Source organism: Pipistrellus kuhlii, unplaced genomic scaffold (assembly GCF_014108245.1).
Source record: "Pipistrellus kuhlii isolate mPipKuh1 unplaced genomic scaffold, mPipKuh1.p scaffold_m20_p_4, whole genome shotgun sequence".
Taxonomy (NCBI): domain Eukaryota; kingdom Metazoa; phylum Chordata; class Mammalia; order Chiroptera; family Vespertilionidae; genus Pipistrellus; species Pipistrellus kuhlii.
Genome location: NW_023425540.1, coordinates 60,500,547 through 60,527,620, shown reverse-complemented (window position 1 = coordinate 60,527,620; position 27,074 = coordinate 60,500,547). Strand labels below are relative to the sequence as shown.

Here is a 27,074-nt window from a genome sequence, read left to right as displayed (position 1 = left end):
AATAATCTCATATTCATTTTTTTAGCTTTCTTTCATTTCCTGGTTGTTCAAGAACTCGACCTCGCTAACTTGTACTGCTCTTAAGTTTTAGCATTCCTCATAGCCTTTCTATTTTTTAAAATCCGTACTTTAAAAAAGTAGTCATGTTTAGCAGCCTACAAAACTAACATTTTCCTCAAATTTGTTTTTTGTGGGTGTTTTTTTGTTTGTTTGTTTTATTTCTTTTTTGAGATCGGATCGGTATAATCTTGGGCGAGTCCGAGAGAGTTTACTGTGTGTGAGAGAGTAAAAACGGTTACCACCCCTCTGTGGTTCACGGCAGTGGGACCCAAAGGTTCCCCGGAACCAGCGCCCAGACAGCGGAAGCCCGGAGGAGCTCGCCAGGTGACCGCAGCCCGGCCCCTGACCTCCGGCGGCCGCCGCACGGGCGGCCCCGCCCCCTCGGGGCACGCAGGTGCCTCCGCCCCCACCCGCCCCATCCCGCCCGCGTTCCGCACGCAGGCGCGCACTCCGCCCGCCCGTGGCCACGCCCCTCCGCGCCGGCCCGCCCCGGCCGGCTGCTCCGCCCCTAGGCGGTTGCTCCGGCGGCCGCCGCCCTCCCCCGGCCCAATGGCGCGGCTGCCGCGTCAGTGATGTGGACTAGTGCTCAGGCTCGTCCGGCCCCAGGCCCGCAGCCCATTACACCATCCGCCGCGGCAGTCGCTGCAGCCCGCGCAGGCTGGGAGGGCGGGAGGCGGCTCGGCGTGGCGGGGCGGGGCGAGCGGCGCGGCCGCACTCATTCCTGTGGGGCGCGGGGCATGGAGGAACCGAGCGGCCGCAGGCGGAGCTGGGCGGCGCAGGCGGCGGCCGGGACAACGGTCTCAGCTTGAAGGGGGGCGGCCGGAGCCCGAGCGGCCGGCGGCTGCGGCGGCGGCTGGAAGGACGAGCTCCGGGCAGGTAGTGGCGGCGGCGGCCCGAAGCGCCCGCGGGGAGGCCCGGGCGGGAAGGGGAAGGAGGAGGGCGTCCGGCAGCTGAAGGTGGCGGCGGGCTGGAGGCCCCCAGCCGGCCGGTCCGCCCGCCGGGAGCGGGTCGTGGTCAGCGGAGGACCTTGGGGAGGAGGGAGACGGGGGCTGCCCCGATCTGGAAAAGGCAGAGGCGAAGGTTCCGTGAGGTGAAGGGGCGGCTGAAGGTTTGGGGACCTGCGATCCCTTGGGGGCGGGGGGACCCAGACGGGGCGGGCGAAGTTTAGCTAAAAAGCAGCCGGATTTCCTGGGCGCCTCTCGGAGTTTTAAATCGGGTGCGGGCTTGGCGGGGGCCGGCGGGGGCTTGTTGGGTCTGATTTTTTGTTGTTGTTTGTTTGTTTGTTTCTCCGCGGAACCCATTCCGGCCGCCACGAGGCCTCCAGCCCCGCGCCCCGGTCGGCTTCCGCTGCGGAGGGACCCGCGCCCCCGCCGCTGGCTCCGGGCTGCCCTCTCCCCGGCGCGGGGGCCCCGAACGGGAGCGGAGCTTGGCTGCCGAGGAGCCAAGGAGCCCGGCTGCCTGTTGGTGTTTAGATTTACCAAATAGAGAGGAGAGTCCGCCTCCCACCCAGCCATTCGGGGGCGTGTGTGTGTGTGTGCGCCTTTTTGTGTTCTTTTTTCACCTTTTTGGGAGAGGGGAAGGGGAGCGTTGGTGGCGTGGTAGTCCCTAAAATAGGACTTTTCTCCCCACAGTAGAAGTTATGAAAAACCAAAACAGTGTGTTTTGTGTTTTTTTTTTTGTGTGTGTGTGTTTTTTGCTTTTACCTAGGAGAAATCCAAAACTACTACTTTTTCTTTCTTTCTCCAGTTTGGGTGCTCCGGTTGTCCGATGTTGGAAGGCCACAGGACAGAACAGACTCGCCGTGTGTGTTTTTTTTTTACATCCTCCCTGGAGTTTGGCGATTAAAAGTGAACTTTGGTTTTCCTGTGTTCGATAAGCGTTAACCTGGAGCCTTTGCATTGAAGGATAAGGAAAAAGCCACAGCCTCTCCACCTGGACCTAAATGGATCTAAAGACAGCAGTATTTAACGCAGCTCGCGATGGCAAACTCCGGCTCCTCACCAAGCTGTTGGCAAGCAAATCCAAAGAGGAGATTTCCTCCTTGATCTCCGAGAAGACGAACGGGGCCACGCCGCTCTTGATGGCGGCCAGGTATGGGCACCTCGACATGGTGGAATTCCTCCTGGAGCAGTGCAGCGCCTCCATAGAAGTCGGGGGCTCAGTCAATTTTGATGGCGAGACCATCGAAGGGGCGCCCCCTCTGTGGGCCGCTTCTGCAGCAGGACACCTGAAGGTGGTTCAGTCCTTGTTAAATCATGGGGCATCTGTGAACAACACGACTTTAACCAATTCAACTCCTCTGAGAGCCGCCTGCTTCGATGGCCACTTGGAAATAGTGAAGTACCTTGTAGAGCACAAAGCTGATTTGGAAGTGTCCAACCGGCACGGGCATACCTGCTTGATGATTTCATGTTACAAAGGACACAAAGAGATTGCTCAGTATTTACTTGAAAAGGGAGCAGATGTTAATAGAAAAAGTGTTAAAGGTGAGTTTCGCTTTTTCACTTGAATTTTGGTTTACCACTTATTTTCTGGAAGTTTGGTACATAATGACAAGCAGTGGTGGTGAGTAAGTCAATACTGACTTGTTTTGATCAGGATCCCTTCCAGTATAACCTTTGATGTTTCTCTGATATTTGATAACCTTGAACAAGTGTGATAGAAATCACACTATGTTAAGCAGCATTTTCTTTCTCTTTTTGGAATAACTTCTAATTGCTGGAAAATGGGTTCTTCAAAGTTACAGAGCATGTTAGTGGCAGTTGGATCTGAGCCATTAACTTGTATTTCATCTTCAGAATATACTTCAGTGTATTATGTTTTTCTTAGCTTCAATTTTTGTAGAACACTCTTGGAGTAAAAACTATATTTAGTGAGTCATCTTGTTTATCTTAGGTCGGCATTTCTTTTGTTATTCTGTCGGGGAAGGCTAGGCCAAACTGACCTGGAAGGACAAGTATCAATGGAAAAGGAGAAAAATCTGTTCCCTTATTCCCTATTTATTGTGTGGCCAGTTTGTTTTTGTTTTTTAAATAAAGAATATGTATTAAATATAGCAAGAAAGAAAACATTTTTTAAAACTACTAATAATACTGATAGCAAAACAAGGATTAGGTTAAACAAGTGTGGATTTGTTGGCTAGCAACAAGATAAATAACCTTTGTCCACAAAAGTTAAGGTTTACAATGGACTATAATTTCCAGTGATTGTAGTAAACTTAAAACAGCAAATGACAGTTCAGAATTTTTTTAAATTCTTAAAGAACAACTGTTCTGATACTACAATTTTTATACCTGAAGACCTATTTTTCTTAAACATCTATTTATACAGCATCAAAATAATTCAGTGTCTAATTAAAAACACTATTAAAACTTGAAAGTAGCATACATACATGGTAAAAAAAAAATATTCAAACAGCACAAATTGGTTTACAGTGTTTATAGTGAAAATTAAGTCATATCACCCCTGATTTCTAGACCTCCAACCCACCCGTGATCACTATTGACAGTTTTTGTGTGTGTCCTAGAGATTGATGCAATCTCACCTTTCCTCTGTTTACTTGCATACTGTTAAAAAAAAAATCTAATTTATCTTGGATGTCATTCATCTCCAACACACATAGCCTCCTCAGTCTGATTCATAGCTACACAGTACTTCATTGTATATCATTTATTTATCTATTCTCTATTGATGGACAGTTCTGTCACATCCATTACAAACAATGCTGCTGTGAATATTCTTGAACAAAAGTGTTGCACATTTGTGTGAAAGTAGCTGTGTTGTAAATACGTACATGTGAAATTGCTGAATCAAAGTACGGTATATGTGCATTTATCACTGAATAGTGTCTGATTGCCTTTCAAACACTAAACTACACAGTTATGGGGCACATAGTTACTTGATATATTTATTAAAGTTAGTATCATCTTTTAAAAAAAGTTTTGTTATAAAAGTGAATCAAACTCATTGTGATTTTTCTGAAAATGTTCTTCTCTGAGGAAATATAAAAATATCACAAAATCCACACAGAGGTAATCCTTCCAATTTCTGAATTTTGTGAATAGATATATTATGCAGTTTTATTTAATGCCCTCTTCTATTGCCTGTTTTTTAGCTTACTAGATGTTATCTTTAATACCATTAATTATAGCTCATTAATTTTAATAGCTGCATATTCTTCTAATGGAGTTTTATGTTGCTTCTAGCTTTTCAGTATGATTCACATGTTTCTGTAAGCATTCTTTCTTTTTTCTTTTTTTCTTTTTTTTAAAATATATTTTATTGATTTTTTACAGAGAGGAAGGGAGAGAGTTAGAGAGCTAGAAACGTCGATGAGAGAGAAACATCGACCAGCTGCCTCTTGCACATCCCCGCTGGGGATGTGCCCGCAACCAATGTACATGCCCTTGACTGGAATCGAACCTGGGACCTTTCAGTCCGCAGACCGACGCTCTACCACTGAGCCAAACCGGTTTTGGCTGTAAGCATTCTTTCTTATAAATGTTTTCAACTGTTCCCAATTGTCTTTGAGATAAGTTGTTAGGTCCAATTTTTTAATATTTTTTAAACAATCATTATTTTTTAAAGAACACTTGTTTCTAATAGGACAAACTGCTGCTTAGAGACCATGTTAATACTAGGAATGCTTTGAAATCTTAACTAAAAGAGGGTTAAAAGGTGTGGTTGCTTGTTTAGGTTTGTTGGATTTTTGGTTTCTTTGTTTTGTTTTTATTTATCAGCCTAATGATGGACAGATTGTTGGTAAGTTCATATATTTAAGTAAAATTGGGGTATGTTTTAAACTCCTATATATCATTGGAGAGATGAGTACTGGTACTATTTCCCTTGTGTTTTTCAAAGCTGCTTTATATACTCCTAGAAATATAGTAGTTGAGAGAACTATATTGTAAGTAGCTCAGCCTGTGCAGCATTTTTCTTACTAAACTCTGAACAGTATTTAACTTGATTACCTTTGCTATTTTAGAAGAATATTCCTTTTTAATCACTATTGTATAGCTGTGTGTATCCTTACTCTTTTCACCAGTGGCCTGCTTAGTCTAGAGTCATTTTTCCCCCAGTGTCAGTATCATAATTTATGTCTCTAAAAAATTCACATAGCCTAATTTTATTTGTATACATATATACACATACATATATTTGTATTTTAAATATACATGGTGTCCCAAAAAAGCATATATACTTTAAATAATTATTCATTCCAATGGGTTAAATCTAAAAAAGAAACATCAATTGAGCTGTCAGCTGTTAAAGTATGTATACATATTTTGGGGACACCTTGTCTATAATATATATTGCTCTGTGTGTGGTACTCTACCTTTTCATGGTGCATTTCACTCTGATTCTGAAACTTCCATTCTTTGATGATAACTCTCATTGGCTCTTCACTTTTTTTTTTTTTAATGGGTTAAAGGGTAATAAAAAAACAGGGATCAGTTGAAACTGAGGCAGGAACACTGGAGAAAGATCCGATAAAGCATCAAGGAGAATTTCCCCCCCACATTTTAAAATATATTTTATTGATTTTTTTACAGAAAGGAAGGGAGAGAGATAGAGAGCTAGAAACGTTGATGAGAGAGAAACATCGACCAGCTGCCTCTTGCACACCCCCTGCCGGGGATGTGCCCGCAACCAACATACATGCCATTGACCAGAATCGAACCTGGGACCTTTCAGTCCACAGACCGATGCTCTACCGCTGAGCCAAACCGGTTTTGGCTCCCCCCACATTTTAAAAATATATATATATTTTATTGATTTTTTTACAGAGAGGAAGAGAGGGATAGAGAGTTAGAAACATCGATGAGAGAGAAACATCAATCAGCTGCTTCTTGCACACCCCCTACTGGGGATGTGCCCGCAGCCAAGGTACATGCCCTTGACTGAAATGGAACCTGGAACCCTCAGGCCGACACTCTATCCACTGAGCCAAACCCGTTTGGGCTCCCCCCACATTTTTAATCCCACCTAGAAAGTGAAAAAACACTGATAAAATGGAGAGAGAGAGAGAGAGAGGAAAAAACATCAATGAGAGAGATATATCCATGGGCTGTCTCCTGCAAGCCCCATACTGGGGGTGGAACCTGAAACTTGGGCATGTGCCCTGACCAGGAATCAAACCAGCTACCTCTATGTTCATAGGATGACACTCAACCAACTGAACCACACTGGCCAGGGCTCTTAGAAAATTTTATATGTCAGCTGTTGGAAATGATTTTGAAGAAAGAAAATGCCAATAGATTATTCTTAGTCTGGTTCAATATAAAATGTATGTGACATTTATATTCCACTAGAGTAGGGGTGTCGAACTCAATCAGAGAAGGGGCCAAAATCTAAAATCCAGCCTAAATCGCGGGCCAAATGGTTTACTGAACAGTCATAAACTGTCATTGTGATGGAAACGCAGCTGAGTGCAGTGATGACAGCGCGGTGCGGGCCACATTGCAAGGCCTGGCAGGACGGATTTGGCCCGCGGGCCTTGTGTTTGACACATGTGCACTAGAGGCCCAGTGCATGAAATTTGTGCAGGGGGGGGGTCCCTCCAGCCTGCACCCTCTCCAATCTGGCTCCCAACTGCTCACCTGCCTGCCTTCCTGATTGCCCCTTAACAGCTTCTGCCTGCCAGCCTGATCACCCCCTAACCACTCCCCTGCCAGCCTGTTTGCCCCTAACTACTCTCCCCTGCAGGCCTGGGTCCTCCCCAACTGCCCTACCCTGCAGACCCGGTTGCCCCCAACTTTCCTCCTCTGCCCACCTGGTCACCCCTAACTGCCCTTCCCTGCAGGGTTGATCACCCCAATTGCCCTGCCTTGCAGGCATGGTTCCCCCCCAACTGCCCTCCCCTGCTGGCTTGATTGCCCACAACTGCCCTCCCTTGCAGACCTGGTCCCTTCCAACTGCTGGCCATCTTGTGGTAGCCAATGGGGGCAGTCATCTTTGACCACATGGAGGCAGCCATCTTGTGTGTTGGAGTGATGGTCAATTTGCATATTTTTATTAGATAGGATAGAGGCCTGGTCCATGGGTGGGGGCTGGTAGGTTTGCCCTGAAGGGTGTCCTGGATCAGGGTGGGGTTCCCTTGGGCATGGGGCAGCCTGTAATGGTTTGCAGGGTGGCCACACCCCCTGGCAACCCAAGCAGAGGCCCTGGTATGTGGGATTTATTTATTTTCTATAATTGAAACTTTGTAGCCTTGAGTGGAGCCAAGCCTCCTGCTTGCTCAGTGGCTGCAGCCATTTTTATTGGGATTTATTTAGTTTCTATAACAAACTTTATGGCCTTGAGCGGAGGCCAAGGAAGCCCAGTGCTGCAGAAATTTGGCTTCCTCCATCTTCTGGGGCAACTCAAGCCTACTGCTCTCTCCAGCTCAGTGGCTGCCATCATTTTTGTTGGGATATATTTATCTTCTATAATTGAAACTTTGTAATCTTAAGCGGAGGCCAAGGTAGACAAGGGCAGGCAGAAAGCTTGGATTCCTCCATTGCTGGGGAAACCCAAGCCTCCTGCTCTCTCCGTGGCTGCAGCCATGTTGGTTGGGTTAATTTGTATACAGGCGTTGGTTGGTAGGCGTGGCTTGTGGATGTAGCAGAGGTATGGTCAATTTGCATATTACTCTTTTTATTAAATAGGATTACTTTTTAATGGGCTGTTGGCATTTTGAGTATATTTTAAACTAAGGTGGAATACATTCATTAATTGAGAAAGCATTTATTGAGTCCCTCAGTGTGTCAGGCTCTTAGACTTAGGATGTATAAAGATGAGTAAGACAAGCTATCCAGTTTTTGATTCCCTGCCCTTGAGGAGCTTATGGTTTGATGGGAAAGACAGGTTAAGCAGATACTTAAACCACAATATGGTAAGTGCAACAGCAGGCTTTCATTTTTGGAAATACTTTATCCCTAAACCAGTGTTTCCCAACCTTCTCTCATGATGAGAATCACCTGGTGGAGTTGTTAAAACACAGATTCCTGAATCCCAACTAAGAAGTGCTAAACTAGAATTTTTGGGAACATATAGGTAAAATTGCATACCTAACTTAGTGCTCTGTATATAAAATCTGTCTTAGAGCACTAGTTAAGTATACAATTTTACCTATATGTTCCCAAAAATTCTAGTTTAGCACTTCTTAGTTGGGATTCAGGAATCTGTGTTTTAACAACTCCACCAGGTGATTCTCATCATGAGAGAAGGTTGGGAAACACTGCCTTAGTGGACAGTGGGTTCCTCCTTTTCCCTAAGGTATTCAAAGAGGGAGAAAAAAAACTTTGAAATATTTAGAGAAACTTCTCTAGTTTAGCACAGTTGATTTTTGAGACAGGAGAGTTGTTTGCTATTTAAAACTACAGACCCTAAATCAGAAGCAGCCCTGTATAGTTATAGTCATTTTTGGCTTTTTTTTTTTTTAAATATGTTTTTATTGATTTCAGGGAAGAAGGGAGAGGGTGAGAGAGATAGAAATACCAATGATGAGAGAGAGAATCATTGATTGGCTGCCTCCTGCACGTCCCACATTGGGGATTCAAGCCTGCAACCTGGCATGTGGCCTGACTGGGAATTGAATCCTGACCTCCTGGTTCATAGGTTAATGCTCAACCACCAAGCCATGCCCCTGGGCTCTTTTGTTTTTCATTATTATTTTTTTAAACTTAGAATGGGACTTTGCAGATCTATGGTAAAATTACTAAAAGCCCTTCAATTCTGCTTTTATACCAAAACTTAAGTGGTAAATGAGCAGCTGAAAGTGATTGAGTACTACAGACCAACCGAACAGCTCTCAGTTGGAATTGGGGAGGCTGGTCCTAGAGGCCTAGTCACCCTTAACTGCCCTCCCTTGCAGGCCTGGTCACCCCCAACTGCTCTTCCCTGCAGGCCTGGGCCCCCCTCAACTGCCCTACCCTGCAAGCCTGGTCACCTCCAGCTTCCCTCCTATCTGTCCTCTCCTGCAGACCTGGTCCCTCCCAACTGCCCTCCCCTCCTGGCCGTCTTGTGTCCACATGGGGGCAGCCATATTTTGTGTTGGAGTGACAGTCAATTTGCATATTACTCTTTTATTAGATAGGATAGAGGCCTGGTGCACACTGAGGTTTTCCCTGAAAGGTGTCTTGGATCAGGGTGGGGGTTCCCTTGGGGCTTGGGGTGGCCTGGGCAAGGAGCCTGTGGTGGTTTGCAGGCAGGTCACACACACACACACACACACACACACACACACACACGGCTACCCAAGCAGAGGCCCTGGTATCAGGGTTTTATTTATTTTCTATAATTGAAACTTTGTAGCCTTGAGCAGAGCCAAGCCTCCTGCTCGCTCTGTGGCCGCAGCCATTTTTGTTGGGATTTATTTATCTTTTATAATTGAAGTTTTGTACCCTTTGGTGGAGGCCAGGGCCAACCAGGGTGTGTGAAAAGCTTGGCTTCCTCCATTGCTGGGGAAACTCAGGCCTCCTGCGGCTCTGTGGCCACAGCCATCTTGGTTGGGTTAATTTGCATACTCGCTCCTGATTGACTGGTGGGTGTGGCTTGTGAGTGTAGCAGAGGCTCTGCAATTTGCATATTAGTCTTTTATTAGATAGGACTAGTAGCCGTGCACATGAATCCGTGTGCCAGTAGTCTCTGCTGCCTTCCTGTAGCTCTCCTGCTACAGCTCATAGCTTGCTGCCCTGCCCTCTCCTGTAGCTCTCTGTCACCCACTTGTATTTTGCTGCCCCACCCTCCTGTACATCTGTGATCCAGTCGTTACCCCTCATGGTGTAATGGATAATTAGCATATTCCTCTCTGTTATTAAGGAGCACTTGTTAGCGCTATTAAATATGTTAGCTATATGACAAATATATATATAGTAAGTCCTCACTTAATGTCATTGATAGTAACTTTAAGCAAAAGGATGTATAAATGAAACCAATTTTACCTTGGACTAATTTTCATAAATAAGAGTTAAGTTCCTAGGACATCTCATCAATGTTATTAAACGATGATGAATGAAACAATGTTATTTGAGGACCTGCTGTGTAGCAAATAAAAACATAAGATTCATTCTCTATTTCCTTGCTGCTCAATTAGTAAAGGCCAGCAGCATAGGCAGCACTCGGAGCTACCTCTAGATCAGCTGACTCAGATCTGCATTTTACTGTGATCCTCTGGTGTTTGTACACTGAAGTTTGAGAAAAACAATTTTATGTGACTTAGTTCAAGTTTTGTGTTTGTGTTGTTTTGAACTATGTGAAGATTTTACAGACAGTGGAATCTGTTGAATTGATATTGGTAGAAAAAGTCATTTAAATTATAACAAACATTTTGTATTTTTTAATATTTTATTATATTACGAGGACAATTTTGTTACATTAAAAAGATAAATTCTGTTTACCCTTTGGGAATGGCTTAGAAATGGACTGAATTCTGATTCTGGTAAGTAATCTTACCCAAATTGAGATATTTATAAATGTTTAGCTTATTTAACACCTTAATGAAACAACTGATAAAGCAAATTATACAGCCATATCTCATTCTATTGCATTTCATTTTGTTGCGCTTTGCAGATATGTTATTTTTTACAAATTGAAGGTTTGTGGCAACTCTGCATCAAGCTAGTCTGTTGGTACCATCTTTCCAACAGCATTTGCTCACTTGTGTCTCTGTGTCACATTTTGATAATTACCTAATATATCAGACTTTATTATATTTGTTATGGTGATCTGTGATAATTGATTTTTGATCTTACTATTATTATTACTATAATATAATTCTTCCTGGGTGCCATGAACCATGCCAATATGATAATGAACTTAATATATAAATGTTGTTTGTGTTCTGACTACTCCACCAACTGACTGTTCCCCTATCTATCCTTCTCCTGGGCCTCCTTTGTTCCCTGAGACTCAACAATATTGAAATTAGACCAGTTAATAACCCCTTAATGGCCTCTAAGTGTTCAAGTGAAAGGAACAATCACAGATCCCTCACTTTAAATCAAAAGCTAGAAGGCATGTCAAAAGCTGAGCTATGTTGAAAATGAGACTTCTTGTGCCAGTTAGCCAAGTTGTGAATGCAAAGGAAAAGTTCTTGAAGGAAATTAAAAGTTCTACTCCAGTGAATACTAATTATAAGTAAAACAGCCTTAAATGCTGATAGGAAGAACATCTTAGTGGCTTGGATAGAAGATCAGACTGGCCACAATGCTCCCGTAAGCCAAAGCCCAATCCAGAGCCTTAACTTTCTTTATTGAAGAGAGAGAGAGGTGAGGAAGCTGCAAAGAAAAGTTTGAAGCTAGCACAGATTGGTTTATAAGGTTTAAGGAAAGAAGCTATCTCCATGACATAAAGGGCTGATGTAGAAGCTTCAGCAAGTTTTCTAGAAGATAGAGCTAAGATGATGAAGATCGCTACATTAAACAACAGATTTTCATTGTATAATAGACAAAACAGCCTTATATTGGAAGAAGATGCCATCTAGGACTTTCATAGCTAGAGAGAAGTCAGTGCCTTTTGCCTTATTTTAAGAAATTGCCAGTCACCCCAACCTTCAGCAACTACCATCGTAATCAGTCAGAAGCCATCAACATCAAGTCAAGGCCTCTGCCAGCCAAATGATTACCACTTGCTGACAGCTCAGATGATATTTTTTAGCAAGATTTATTTTTAAGTTAAGGTATGTACATTGTTTTTATAGACATAACACTATTGCACACAATAAACTATAGTATAGTGTATTATAACTTCTATATGCACAGGAAACAAAAAAATAAAGCGTGTGACCTGCTTTATTGTGATAATAGCTTTATTGCAGTGGCCTGGAACCAAACCTGCAATATCTCTGAGATATATCTGTATACAGTAAATATAATAGATAACTTGTTATCATTTACTAATCCCAGAAATGAACATAAATTAGACATGTCATAAAAGAAAATGAAGTTTGTGAACAGACATGGAAAATGTTTTATATAACTAGTTATAAAGGTAATATAAATTAAAATTCAAAGATTGATTCCAGTGCTAGAAAGAATACTATAAAATTGGAACTTTTGAAATATTTTGTAATTCCTTTGAAAATGAATTAAAGATGTGTGTTAAGCTATCACACATTTGTGATTCTGTTTTAAGGTAGGCATTGATTTTTTTTTTGTCATGTGTTTATTGAAGTATAATTTATATACAAATAAGATCCATCCTTTTTAGTATACAGTTCTATAACTTTTGATAATTATATACTGTAATTTAACTATCACTACAATAAAGTTAGAACAAAAGGTTCCTTCATGCCCTTTTGAAATCAATCCCTCTTCCAAGACACACGCTCTGGCAGTCACTGGTCTATTATCTGTCCTTACAGTTTTTAAGCACTAATGGTAATAGTGAAAATTCTGAAACAGTGTAGATGTCCATTAATAGGAAGGTGTTAATATAAATTAGATGTCCATTAACAGGGAAGTGTTTATGTAAATTATGACATGCCTCCTTATTTGAACTTTCATCATAAAGATATTAAGAATTATTAAGTAGTAACTATGTAGTTCATGTAGTAACATAACATGAAAAAAGAACAAAGATACAGGAGAAAAGCATGCAATAGTTGTATATGTACTGATTATAATTTTATCAAAGCATATTATGTAAAAGAGACTTGGAAACATGAAACAAAAATTATGGTTGCTTTAAAAAAAAATTTTTTTTTTAGCCTTTGTTTTCTAAACTTTTAAGTAATACTATAATTTAGAATATTTTCTTAGGGTTTCCAGAGCATGTAAGTTGTGGTTTGATATACTTTGTTAGAATATTAACTATTATAGATGCCCTCAATTAAGAAGATTCTCTTCTAAGATTTTACTTTTTAAACTTATGTATCTTCAGAGGCTAAGTTTGAATCATTTTTTGTGATATCATGTATTAAAAATGTAACAATCTATCTCAGCTTTAACAGTGTGCTAACTGCTATCTGGGAAATATAGAATCTGTGTACTTTAGGAATATCGACAGTTTAGGTAAGAAAAGCTATTTCTGAAGCAGTGACATTATACTGTTACTAGAGGCCTGGTGCATGAAATTCGTGCACGGGGTGTGGGAGGTCTCTCAGCCTGGCCTGCATGCTCTCCAATACGGGACCCCTCAAGGGATGTCCCACTGCCTCTCGCAATCCAGGACTGCTTGTTCTTAACTGCTCGCCTGCCTGCCTGATCACCCCTATTCATCTCTGCCTGCCTTCCTGATTGCCCCTAACTGCTCCCCTGCTGGCCTGATCTGGAACCGTTGGCTCCTAGCCACTTGCTTGCCTGCCTGCCTGCCTGATCACCCCTATTCACCTCTGCCTGCCTTCCTGATTGCCCCTAACTGCTCCCCTGCTGGCCTGATCTGGAACCATTGGCTCCTAGCCGCTCGTCTGCCTGCCTGCCTGCCTGATCACCCCTAACTGCCTCTTCCTCGCCCCACACCCAGGACCCAGGATTCCCTCCTCTGGCTGGCCACAGGCACACAGGGCCTAGGCTAGTTTTGCCCAAGCCAGCAGCAGCTGCAGGGTAATGTAGGTAGGTGGTTTTGCCTGGGCCATAGCTGCAGGCACCTGGGCCCATGGGGCCGGCGGTTTGTCCCTCTCCCGGGCCGCAGGTGCTGGCACCTGGGACGATGGGGCGGGTGGCTTGTCCCATTCTTGGCTGCAAGCACAGCCACTGGCACCCTGGACCAGAGGGGTGGGCAGCTTGTTCCTCTCTCAGGCCACAGCCTGGCCGGTCCCCATTCCTCTCTAGCGAGCTCATTTGTGCCTGGCTAGCCTCCCTTCCTCTCTCCCCAGTGTTGAGTGAGTGAGCTGTGACAGCGTGATGGCACGAGGGCGTGAATACCATTTGCATATTAGCTCTTTATTATATAGAATTATATAGGATAAGGTATTGCATAATTTAATAGAAGATGCAATATGAATACCTATTAGAGTGAGTTATACATTTATTTACCAGGCTTTCTCAACATGGCAAATTGATACAAAATAACTAAGGAGGCCTCTTTGAGCAGCTAAACTTCTTGGTGAAACTTGAAGGACAAGAAGTTAAAAAGATAAGAGCATATTACAGGAAAAATTAAGAGCAGAGGTTTGGAGATGGGAGTGAGCAGACTGTTCCTGGTGTTGGGAGAGATACTTAGGATGGAGTGATGTGAAGCATAAGCAGAATATCTTACGGCAGGTATTGATAATTTTTTAAAAATATATTTTATTGGTTTTATAGAGGAAGGGAGAGGGAGAAAGAGAGATAGAGAGATATCAATGTTGAGAGAGCATCATTGATTGGCTGCCTCCTGCGCACCCCCTACTGGAGATGGAACCCGCATCCCAGGCATATGCCCTTGGCCAGAATCTAACCTGGGACCCTTCAGTCCACAGGCTGATGCTCTATCTATTGAGCCAAACCAGCTAGGGCTAATAATGTCTTTTGAATTAGGGCAAGTGTTGGCAAACTATGGCCTAGGGATCAGGTCTTGCCTACTCCCTTTTTTTTTTTTTTTTTTTTTTTTTTGATAAGCCAGAAATTGTTTTTATATTTTTTAATGGTTGGAGAAAAATCAAATGAAGAATAATATTTTATGATGTGAAAATTAAAGGAAAATCATACTTCAGTGTACATAAGTAAAGTTTTGTTAAAAAAAAATACCATGTCCATTAATTTAACATACAGTAGTTCCCTCTTGTCCCAAGTTTCACTTTCCATGGTTTTAGTTATCCAAGGTTAGCCATGGTCTGAAAACATTAAATGGAAAATTCCATAAGAATCAATTCATGAGTTTTAAATTACACACAGTTCTGAGTAGTGGAATGAAATCTCTCACTGTCCCCCTGGCACATGAATCATTCCTTTGTCAGGCATGTTCACACTATATACACTTCTCGCCCGTTGGTCACTTAGTAGACCTTGGTAAGCACATTGCAGTGCTTGTATTCAAGTAACCCTTATTTTACTTAAATGGCTCCAAAGTGCAAAAGTAGTTTAAACATTATCATAGGTATATGTGAATAGGAAGAAACATACTGGGTGGGGCAAAAGTAGGCTTATAGTTATAAGAATATGAAACATAGTTTATTCTTGTATTATTACTTCTTAATTACTATATTATTTTTCATATGAGCAACTGTGCTCGGTTTCAGGCATTCACTGAGGATCTTGGAATGTATCCACTGTGGGTAAAGAAAACTACTGTATTGCCTATGGAACCTTTTAGACTTATGGCCTACAAAGCCTAAAACACTACTTATCCCTTTACAAAAAAACTTTGCCAACTTTTTGGAAAAACTTTGGGCTAGATTCACAGTGTAGCATTCATACTCGAGGTGATAAGAAATGAGGCTGGAGAGGTAGGGTAGGGAGATTTGTTTTTCAGCCTTTACAATTCATTTCCTATTGTGTTATGTGTATTCCCACTTTCATTGGGAACTTGTAGTTTGCTTGCATATAATGTAAGCAAATATATTTGGGTTTTAATCTTCTAGCTACTTTTTGGTTTTTATTTGCCCTACTTGTTTTATATTCTTTGCCTCTCCTTTTTTCCTTTGGATTATTTTTTATTTTATTTTTTCTCTATATTCAGAGAATATGTAGTAATTACATACATAACCACCATTATTTTAGTGGTGTATGGGATGACACCTAAATCATTGGTCAGCAAACTCATTAGTCAATAGAGCCAAATATCAACAGTACAAGGATTGAAATTTCTTTTGAGAGTCAAATTTGTTAAACTTAAACTTCTTCTAATGCCACTTCTTCAAAATAGACCTGCCCAGGCTGTGGTATTCTGTGGAAGAGCCACACTCTAGGGGCCAAAGAACCATATGTGGCTCTCAAGCTGCAGTTTGCCGACCACAGTCCGAGATAGTTCCACTTTGTCTTTACAAAGGCTAACATAAAATTTCAAATTTTACCTCTTTCAGAAATCTTAGAATACAGACTGTGGCAAAAGTAGTTTTATAGTTCATATGGAATATACATGGAATATAATTAATTAATAATAATACAAGAATAAACTGTGTTGTGTGTAGTCACAGCTATAAACCTACTTTTGCCCCACTGTAGTTTAACTCCAAATACTCTTCTTTCTTTTCTGCTATTGCTGTCAAGCATTTTATTTATATATGTATTTCAAGCCCTATAAGACATTATTTTTAAAGTCAATATTTATTTAGTATTTTTAGAAATTACCCTTTTTGTTTGATGTTTATCACCACATCCCCAGGCTTTCATGTTTCTCATCTTCTTTTAGCCTAAAGAATGCCCTATAGTATTTAATCTGCTGGTAATAAGTAATCTTAGTTTTTTTCTCTTGTTTTTCTTTCTCACCTGAAATGGTCTTTTATTTCATACTAGAGGCCTGATGCATGAAATTCATGCAAGAGTAGGCCTTTCTTTTCTTGGCTGCCGGCACCAGCTTCCCTCTGGCACCCAGGACCTAACTTCCCTCTGGCTGACGGCAGGCACATGGGACACAGTCTTCCCTCACAGCTCTGGCTTCATCCAAAAGGTTATCTGGTCTAATTAGCATATTATGCTTTTATTATTATAGACTTATTCTTTTTTAAAAAATCTTTATTAATATGTTTATTAATTTTTAGAAAGAGTGAAGGAGAAAGAGAGAGAGAAACATTGATTAGTTGCCTCCTGTATGTGCCTGGACTGGAAATCGAACCCACAACCTTTTGGTGTATGGGATGACACTCCAATCAAACAAGCCATCCCATCAGGGCTATTTGATATGGGTATAGAATTCTAAGCTGGCAATTATTTTTCTTTATTGCTTTTAAGATATTCTGTTGATTTCTGGCTTCTGTTTTTCCTGATGAAACTTTCCTGTCAGTTTAACTGTTGCTCTTTTGCAGGTATTCTCTTATTTTAAGATTCTTCTCTTTGTCGTTTGTTTTAAGCAGTTTTGCATTAGTGTGCTTCAGAGTAATTTTTTAAAAATTGTATCTTGGTGTTTTTAGAACTTATTATTAAATTTATACTTTAATCTCTGATCAGTTCAGAAAGTTTTCAGGCTTAATCTTTTTAGGTATTGCTTTGGGCCAGTTTTCTTCCACTTAGAATTCTGGTTTTAAGTACGTAATTCTTCCGACAACATTTCCTCTTTCTCTTATAGCTTCCTGCTTTGCCATCCCTTCACCTCCATAATTCTTTTATTTTCTTGCTCACTAGTTCTCTGTTCAGCAGTATGTAGGCTGCTTTTAAAGCCACCCACTGAGTTTTTCAGTTATAGAATACACATTTGGTTTTTTCTTTTGTAGTTTCCAATTTCCTGTCTCATTCTCAAAATTGTTTTTTAATTTCTCTGAATATGCTGAGCATAGTTATTCTTTTAAAAATCTGTATCTGATAAGTGTATTATCTGGATCTTCTGTTGGACTTTACTGTCAGCTCTTATTTCTCTTGGTTTTTCTGTTACGGTTCCTTATTTTTTCTTCTGTCCATTATTTTTGATTGGAAACTAAAAACATTATGCATGAAGAATCCTATATAATAAAAGCCTAATATGCTAAGTGTCTGGTCATCCTGTAGGCCGTTCAACCATTCAAAGTGTAATAGGCTAATGATATGCTAAGGCTTCTCAACCGCTCACTATGACATTCACTGACCACCAGGGGGCTGACATTCTGGTAGGTTAGCTTGCTGCTGAGGTTTGGCCAATTGGGACTGAGCGAGCTGGGCTGGACACGCCCTGGAGCCCTCTCACGGTCCCTCCTCGGCTGGCCAACCTCCTGCGTCTCTCCCCACTCCTATCATGTACCTGTGGGGTCCCTTGGCCTGGCCTGCACCCTCTCGTAATCCAGGACCCCTCAGGGGATGTTGGAGAGCTGGTTTTGGCCCAATCATTCTGCAGGGTAGGCCAAGGGACCCCACTGGTGCACAAATTAGTGCACCGGACCTCTAGTATAAAAAACTAGTGACCCTTGCCGAAACCGGTTTGGCTCAGTGAATAGTGTGTCGGCCTGCAGACTGAAGGGACCCAGGTTCAATTCTAGTCAAGGGCATGTACCTTGGTTGCAGGCACATACCCAGTGAAGGGTGTGCAGGAGGCAGCTGATCAATGTTTCTCTTCGATGTTTCTAACTCTCTGTCCTTCTCTCTTCCTCTCTGTAAAAAATCAATAAAATATATTAAAACAAAACAAGCAAACAAACAACTAGTGACCCAGTACGTGAAACTCATGCACATTAAAAGGGATTTAATTAGAGGAAATATTTCAATATTGCTATTAGCCCTTTCTCTGTAATAGAAGTGTCAGAGATAAAAGAAAATTAGTAAAATGTATATGAAAATCTTCCTCCTGTCAGAATCTGGGGTGTGCCATAGGAATGAGAGTCAAGTTCCCTCCCACCTATGTGCATCTTGAAATCTCTTGAGACCCAGACCTGGCCAGCTCCACCCCTGATTGGGCTAGATCCAGACCTGACTGGCCCCACCCCAGTCAAGCCCTGTCAGATAGGGGGTGTGGCCTGAGGTCCCATGGCCTGATGCTGGGGTGGGTGGTGCAGCCTGAAGTCCCCTGTCAAGCCCCTTTAGGCAGGGGAGGACACATCCTTAGGTCTTTGACCGGGCCCAGCGCCATACACCCTCAAGTCCCTGCTGATTGCTCGTTATGGCTCATTATGGGAACTCGGCCTCTACTTTGGGTGCAGCCATCTTGTTTTGGCATGACTGTCAATTTGCATATTTCCTCTTTATTAGATAAGATAATTTGAGTCTTACTATGATAATATCTTCAAATTTCTATTTGCTTTTTAGTTTTTGATTATGTATATAAGCAGTTCTGGATTGCTTTAATATTGAGATAATTTAAAATTGGTTTGTAGTTTCTATGATAGCTTGTCTGATTGCAGTTCACCTTAACTTCTGCAGTATAGACCTTCAGAGCTATAACCTGAAGTGTAGGGGGATTTCAAAATTCCCTTTTTCTTTTAATGTTTTAACTGATTTTAGAGAGAGGGAGAGAGATTTAGAAACATCAATGATGAGAGAGAATCATTGATCGGCTGCCTCCTGCATGCCCCCCACAGGGGATGGAGCCCATAATCCAGGCATGTGCCCTGATTGGGAATTGAACCATGATCTCCTGGTCATAGTTCTATGTTCAACCACTGAGCCACACCATCCAGGCTCAAAGTTTCCTTTTCAGTGGGCTCTGGACTCAAGTTTTCTTCTCTAATCCCGATTTTCCAAAACTCCACTCAGTTTTTCACCTGTCTTTCCAGAATTGGTAGCAGCCATTGAAGGAAGCTTCCCCAAATTGTAGGCTTTATTTTTCTTATTTTCTTTACTTTCCTGGATGTTGTTCCCTTGTTAGCTTTTACATGAAGTCAAATAGATTTTTTTCAGCTTTTTTAGTTCTTAGTGGGAAGGCGATCATATTATCTCTGCCAATTCTAAATGTGAAAGTCTTTCTTATTCTTTTTTTTTAACTACCATTTTTTTCTATATAAGGGGTATTAAAAATATGTATAGACTGTATTTTCCCAATACATCAACTCAAACAAAACTGGCTTTTACTGTATAATTATTATTGAATTTGTTAGTGAATAGAGAATGCCATCTAAGTCTTCTCTTTATATGGGGCAGGCAAAAGTACAATTGTGAGTACACAAAATACAAAGTTTATTCTTGTATTATTATTATTAATTATTGTATTTCCATATGAACAACTGCAAACATACTTTTGACCACCCCTGAATTTATATTTCTTTTACATTGTCATTTCTTAGAGAAAAATGAGATTAGGAATTCTTAATTCAAGAGTTTAAAAAATATACTTTGTGTAGTAGTTGTGTTGAATTGAAATTATTTTCAACAAATTAATATCAGTAGTTTTAAGTTCCGTACTCTTTCAGTGTTTGGTTACCATATATTGCTAAAACATTCTATCAGACACCATTCCATTGAAGACCACTAAAATCCTGGATTAGAATAAACATATCCAAATAATTATTTAGTCCCTATAGATACTATTGAAGACTAAACTTGCAGAGAGATAAAGTCCTAATTTATTATTACCTTTACTGTTTTGGAATTTTAGTTATAGATTTAAACAACTTTCTTAGTATATATGCTTTGTCCAGGGTCCCCAGGGCCATCCCCATGTTTGGAGGTGAGTCAGCATATAATTGTACTTACTGCAGTGATGTAATAAGGAGATGTAGATGGATCATAATGAGAAAGGCACAGGTGGGGTCTAGAGAAATCTGTATGCAGGGTTTTTTATGCTCTCTTCATGAGAGGTTATAAGGGTCACAGTCTTCCCCTAACAACACAAATGCATGTGTGCAATGTTTCTGCGTAGGGAATCCCATTAGAGTCTCAGAGCCCAAGATTTTTATTAGGTGCTTCTGGTCATGTAGGCACCCACACCTGAGCACATATCCAAAATTCTAAACTCCCAGGTGGAATGCAGGTGTTCAGCATAAAATGCAAAAGGTGAGCCACCTTTATCATTAAGGAAAGTTTTATGTATATCTTGGAACTGTTTCCCAGATGATTGTCAGATTCTAGCCAATGGCCTTGCAGGAAGGCCTTTCTTAGGATAGCTGTCTTCCGCTGACTGTTATAATCTTTTCTGAACACATACCTAAAATGACTAATAGTTGACATTTTTTGTAAACATGGAATATGAATATCAAAGAGCTCTGTGATAATTTTTGTTTTGATAATTAGTAAAATATTTATTATTAAACTTAGGTAGCTAAAATAGTTGAGTGGTTATAATGTCTTAATATGTACCATACATGTTTTTACTAATGTGCCAGTTGTCAGTTTTAATCTCTATGTGGGAAGAACAAGACGGTCTTAGAACATTTAGTACATCTAAAAAGACTGTTTAAAAATTAAATTATAGTGGGAAATGATCTATTATGAAAAGATACTTCAGATGTCTCCTTTTAAAGTTCATATTGAACCACCCACATATTTTTCAGATTTCAGTGGACTTGTTTTTCTTATAAGAGTTTTTTGAGGGAAGTACTTTGCTATTAAGAATTTTGACTAAACAGTTCTCTTGACAACCAGAAATAATGAAAAATAATTCCTGACTACTATTAGAATCAAATTGGAGAATTTCTTATTTCCAAATATGAAAGCTGACCCAGGAAATTAAGTGACTTTCAGCAAAACTGTGAATAGCTGGTTAATTTCATTTCATTAGGTTTTAGTTATAGATACGCACTTGAAAACATTATTTAAAAATATCAAGAGGCCATGGATTAATTTTGAATTTTATTCTTGGATATCTTTTCATGCCTAATTTGGTCATTTCATTTCATTTATTCAACAAATTTAACAAGCATTTCTTTAATCCGTGCTGAGTGTCAGACACTAGTTTTAGGTGTCGGGTATTTATTTATTTATTTGTAATCAAATTAAAATCTGTCCCATCAAGTGTAGGTTGGAGCTGCCTGTTATTCTATAGGTTCTTAAGTATATGCATTTATTACACTGGATCCTGGTCCCTCAAAATATCTCTTTTTTTCCCTCTTAAGGTAATACTGCATTGCATGATTGTGCAGAATCTGGAAGTTTGGACATCATGAAGATGCTTCTAATGTATTGTGCCAAGATGGAAAAGGATGGTTATGGAATGACTCCCCTTCTCTCAGCAAGTGTGACTGGTCACACAAATATTGTGGATTTTCTGACTCACCATGCACAGACCAGCAAAACAGAGCGGATCAATGCTTTAGAGCTTCTGGGAGCTACATTTGTAGACAAAAAAAGAGATCTACTTGGGGCTTTAAAATACTGGAAAAAGGCAATGAACATGAGGTACAGTGATAGGACTAATATAATTAGCAAACCAGTACCTCAGACACTAATAATGGCTTATGATTATGCCAAGGAGGTAAACAGTTCAGAAGAGCTAGAAGGTCTTATTGCTGATCCTGATGAGATGAGAATGCAGGCACTATTAATTAGAGAACGTATTCTTGGTCCTTCTCATCCTGATACCTCTTACTATATTAGATATAGAGGCGCTGTCTATGCAGACTCTGGAAACTTCAAACGATGCATCAACCTATGGAAGTATGCTTTGGATATGCAACAGAACAATTTGGACCCATTAAGCCCAATGACCGCCAGCAGCTTATTATCATTTGCAGAACTGTTCTCTTTTATGCTACAGGATAGGGCTAAAGGCCTGCTGGGTACGACTGTTACATTTGATGATCTTATGGGCATATTGTGCAAAAGTGTCCTTGAAATAGAGCGAGCTATCAAACAGACTCAGTGTCCAGCTGACCCCTTACAGTTAAATAAGGCTCTTTCCATAATTTTGCACTTAATTTGCTTGTTAGAAAAAGTACCTTGTACTCTAGAACAGGACTACTTCAAAAAGCAGACTATATACAGATTTCTTAAGCTGCATCCAAGGGGAAAGAATAACTTCAGCCCTCTTCATCTTGCTGTGGACAAGAATACTACATGTGTAGGGCGGTACCCTGTTTGCAAATTTCCATCTCTGCAAGTTACTGCCATACTGATAGAATGTGGTGCTGATGTGAACGTCAGAGACTCCGATGACAACAGTCCCCTACATATTGCTGCTTTAAACAACCATCCAGACATCATGAATCTCCTTATCAAATCAGGTGCACATTTTGATGCCACAAACTTGCACAAACAAACTGCTAGTGACTTGTTGGACGAAAAAGAAATAGCTAAAAATTTGATCCAGCCCATAAATCATATCACATTGCAGTGTCTTGCTGCTCGTGTCATAGTGAATCATAGAATATATTATAAGGGGCATATCCCAGAAAAGCTAGAGACCTTTGTTTCGCTTCACAGATGATAATTTGACTGTATTTTAGCACTGTTAAAGCACGAATTGTTAACAGTTGTTTCATAAATGAGCACTGTTATAACACCAGCATTCATTTAGCTTGATATCATCGTGCACTCATTGGCTAAAACATTATAAGCATCAAATTTACAGGATTGGTTTCCCAGTATTTACTACAAATATACCATATACTATATTTGTGAATTATTGAAAAATGTAACGTCATAATTCAAAATTCTAAAATTGTCTGCCAAAGGCTTATTCATTCTGGTTTTGTTTGCTGTTGGGTGTTTGGGACAGAGTTAACCATTCTTCAGTGATACCTTTATACTCTTCTGGTTTGTGAATTTTATACAATTGAAAGTCTTTCTTTTCTGCTTCTTTTCCAAGCTTCTCCCATTTTCACCTTATGTTTTTTCTAACCATTTCTACTTATCATTTCCCCATTCCCCTTATGGACCCATGCTAGATTGTACAAACTTTATGGACTTGTTACCATATGCAGTTACCATAAGTGCTTTATCTTATCTACGCACCGGCTTAAACTTGACTGTTGTATATTAGCATATTTTCTATGCAGCATTTGGTCAACTTCAACTCAAAACACCGTTGAGTTTGTTAAAAAGTTCATTTTATGAAAGTACTCTTGTAGCATGGCAATTTTTAGAGCTATTAGTTACCTGAGCTCAAGCTTTTTTTTTCTTCCACATCTGAGATTTCTTTCTGTAATCCACTGAAATCATTATGTGCTAAATTTGGGAAACAAATCTATTCTAACTCATTAACCCAGTTGAAATTTAGGTCTGTCATCTTAATATATCATGCAGTAAAAGGAGGAATTTTTTTAAAGTGACCCACCTTTCATGCTGTGCCAGCATTGTCCTGCTTGTGCTGATGACGTGATTAGGTGTAGAGAAGTCGCTTAAATTTAAACTAAAATTTATCACACAGCTTAATGAGTCACATTGAAATATTCAGTAATTGAACTGCAAATCATTTTTAGTTACAAAAAGAGCTGAAGCATGTCAATGGCATGATGCTTGCCAAGCCAAATCTAGACATCTAGGATAATTAAGATATTTTAGTATGCAATTGACTGCTATTGTATCAAAGGTCAGTAACAGTGTTCTTTCTTTAAGCTTAAGTATACCTTTAAAGATAACTTGCATGAGTTATTTTGGTCTCAATTATTTGTCACCATAGTTAAACACACAAGGTTGCAGTGCTTCCTTTTCCCTTACTGAAAGTTAGCTTTCTTGACCATTTTTTCCCCTCAGTGTTTTTTAAACAGCTTTACTAATGTCACAGAAAGGGCTCTTTTAACTTAAGATAAATGAAACGTACTAAAAAAGATTCAGGTAATTATTATTCAGCACTTTATTGTTATTCAGAATAAAATTTATGATGGCATATTTGCCCTGCAAATGTCTTACTTAATAAAATTGTTATAAATAAAAACTCCTTATTGGTTTGAGAAAAACTCAGTTTACCTGTGAGTTTAGTGAGCTGGGTCACCGAGATTTTTGTGTTGACATTTATTCTGAGGGTTGATGTAATAGTATTTAAGGAGTCATCATTGCAAACATCATATTAGGTTTATTTCATCTTTACTCAGTAAAATACTTGAAATGAAGAACAGTAAAACAGCATTAGACTTTGTGGTTAAATAATTGAGGTTTAATTTTTAAAAAGATATCCTTAGTATACTAGGTTGTAAATTTAATTTTACCCTTAAAAAAGGTGAATTAGATTTAAATGGTCCCTCCAATCTTTTGATGAAGAGATTTTAATATCTTACCATGGCAAATTTGATGAAATATTTGAACTGCCGCATATAGTAAGAATAATTTGTGATTTAGGCAGGTATTCTAAAAATAGCAGACATCAATATTTTGAAACCATTGACTCTAACCTTGTGATATAAGAATAATATATGCCTGAACTAATTTTCTTTTTATTTTTAAAGAAACTGTTGCTAGTAGACTAAATCTACACTAGTTGATCTCAATAATTATTGGGTAAAAGATGAGCAATTGGATTTTTAAGTGATTTAATATTTCCTCCTTTTTTGGAGTGGGTAGGAGGGCCTACATGCTCTTATAGTAAGGCAGATCTTACCATACTGTTCACACTGTTTACAGGTGAACTTGAATTGTACAACCCTAGTATCAATTAAGGACTTCTTAGCATTTTTCCACCACTAAATTTAGATAACTGTTCACTAATCTTGATAACTTGAAATGCCTTATTTCATTTTAAGATGCAATTCTACTCTGCCATTTCCCCAAATGTCATTAAGAGCGCTTGAAAAATCAGTTTAATAGCTGAAAATTGTCCATGATTTTTAGAGGATGTTGGTAATGTGACCTGAGACACTGTATAGGCCTTTGTCAGAAGGTGTTCTTAAAATTATTGTGAGACTGAATAAGATAAAAATTTTGTGTGTTTTTTTTTAAACCACAAATGAGTAATTTAATACTTAATGAGCTAATTGTCATTTGAGTCAATCTAAACTTTTACACTGTTGCATGGTGATATTGGCTGGAGTTAATATGTAAGTTTTTATTACATTTCTATAAAAATGCCTTGTTAAGGCCTGCTGAATTTTACATGTTCCACTAGTGATCATTTCTGTAAAAGAAATGGTCACTTTACTCAGATTTGATACTAGTCTGCTTTATAAAGACAAGTGGATTATAGATTTAAAAGATCATCATTTTCTTATCCATAAATATGACAGGCACATAAACCCAAATCAGCAACAGATAATTTTGTGCCCAGTATGATTTTGAAGTTAAATAATAGCTCACTTGTAAAGTGACTACCTAATGTAATGTAGAATATTTTAGAGACCCCCCATCTACTGTGACTTGGGAAAATTGTTAGGCTATATTTGAAAAATTAGTTCTTTAAAATCATATTGCCCAGCAGATACCTAAGTTGAATTTTTACAGGTATAATAATCCTTGTAAATTAATTTCTCAGAATTGTGGGGGCTGAATGAGAAAATAAGAATTCTTGTGCGCTCTAACAGCATTATTGCTTGGAACTTTAACCATTTTAGAGTTAGATACTAAGGAAACTAAAATTAATTGGTCATCATCTCCCCCCCAATCCTCCAAATATGTCATTAAACAACTAGTTTCCCTTTTGTCCATTCCCATTGTGTATTTTTCAGAAGTACTGTATTCAGGTGCCAGCCAATAAATTGTCACACAATGGAAAATGATATGCCACAACATTCATTGTAAGGTCTAATAAAATTAAATTTACACCAAATACAAGTGTATTTTTATTAACTCTTTAATACTTGATTGATGTTATCTTAATGCTTTTTGATAGCAGACTCTTGCTTCAAAAAACAATTTATGGTCAGAACTTAAGACAGCATTTATTTTTAATACTTCTATGTAAAAAAGATTTAGGTATAGTTTTTAGTTTTCATTGAAGACCATAGAAACTAAAGATGGGAAGACTTGTCAAATGCATGGGAGAGGGATTGCTTTTAACTCTTTGTTTTTAAACTGCTTTGGTATTAAGTATCAGAAGCATGTCATAAATATATTACTATGAAGGTAAGTTTTAGAAATTTATTTACATCACTTTTAAATCATAAAATCTAAGTGCTCATTGTCTTTTTCTTATGTAATCTTCCTAATACAAAAAGATTTAATAGGTCTAGAAAATGCATTGGCTGTAATTTCTAAACTCTCATGCATAGACTAAAATATCCAATTGATTATGCTTTCCCTTTTTGAATCATTAACCTGCCACATCCATAATAAGTACTAGCTTTGCCATCCTTTTGACAGGACCGTTATAAACCAAAGTCTTTTATACCCTTGGTTCTGTGATTGTCCCTGAACACTACCACCAATATTTAAAAGAAAATTAAAATTTCTAGAATAAGGATATTTTTAAGGATTTTAACAAAGAATTGTCTTATGTCCTCGAGATACTCTTTTAAAAATATTTTTTTAACCCTTTCTCCCATCTCTTTACTATCAGGTTCTTTCTTGAGTAACTTAGGGTTGTGGGAATTATGAAATAATTGGTTCCTTGGTGCCATGTTACCTTACATTTTGTTTATTGTAAAAACTTAAAATCTCTAGTAAAATGAACTCAACTTTATCTCAGATGTATAATTTATTTTCCTAATATTTGATATAAAAATGAAACTATGGTTCTCTGCCTTAAAAAAATTG

At 39.5% G+C, this 27,074-nt stretch overlaps 1 protein-coding gene across 1 annotated transcript; it reads left to right on the top strand.

Moving 5' to 3' along the window:
• The first annotated feature begins 642 nt into the window (after positions 1-642).
• FEM1C (fem-1 homolog C) lies at positions 643-26,148 on the top strand. Its single transcript, XM_036409191.2, has 3 exons — positions 643-936; positions 1,807-2,546; positions 21,569-26,148. The coding sequence occupies exons 2-3, from the start codon at positions 2,003-2,005 to the stop codon at positions 22,876-22,878; spliced, it is 1,854 nt and encodes a 617-aa protein (XP_036265084.1). The 5' UTR covers positions 643-936; positions 1,807-2,002; the 3' UTR covers positions 22,879-26,148.
• Positions 26,149-27,074: the final 926 nt, after the last annotated feature.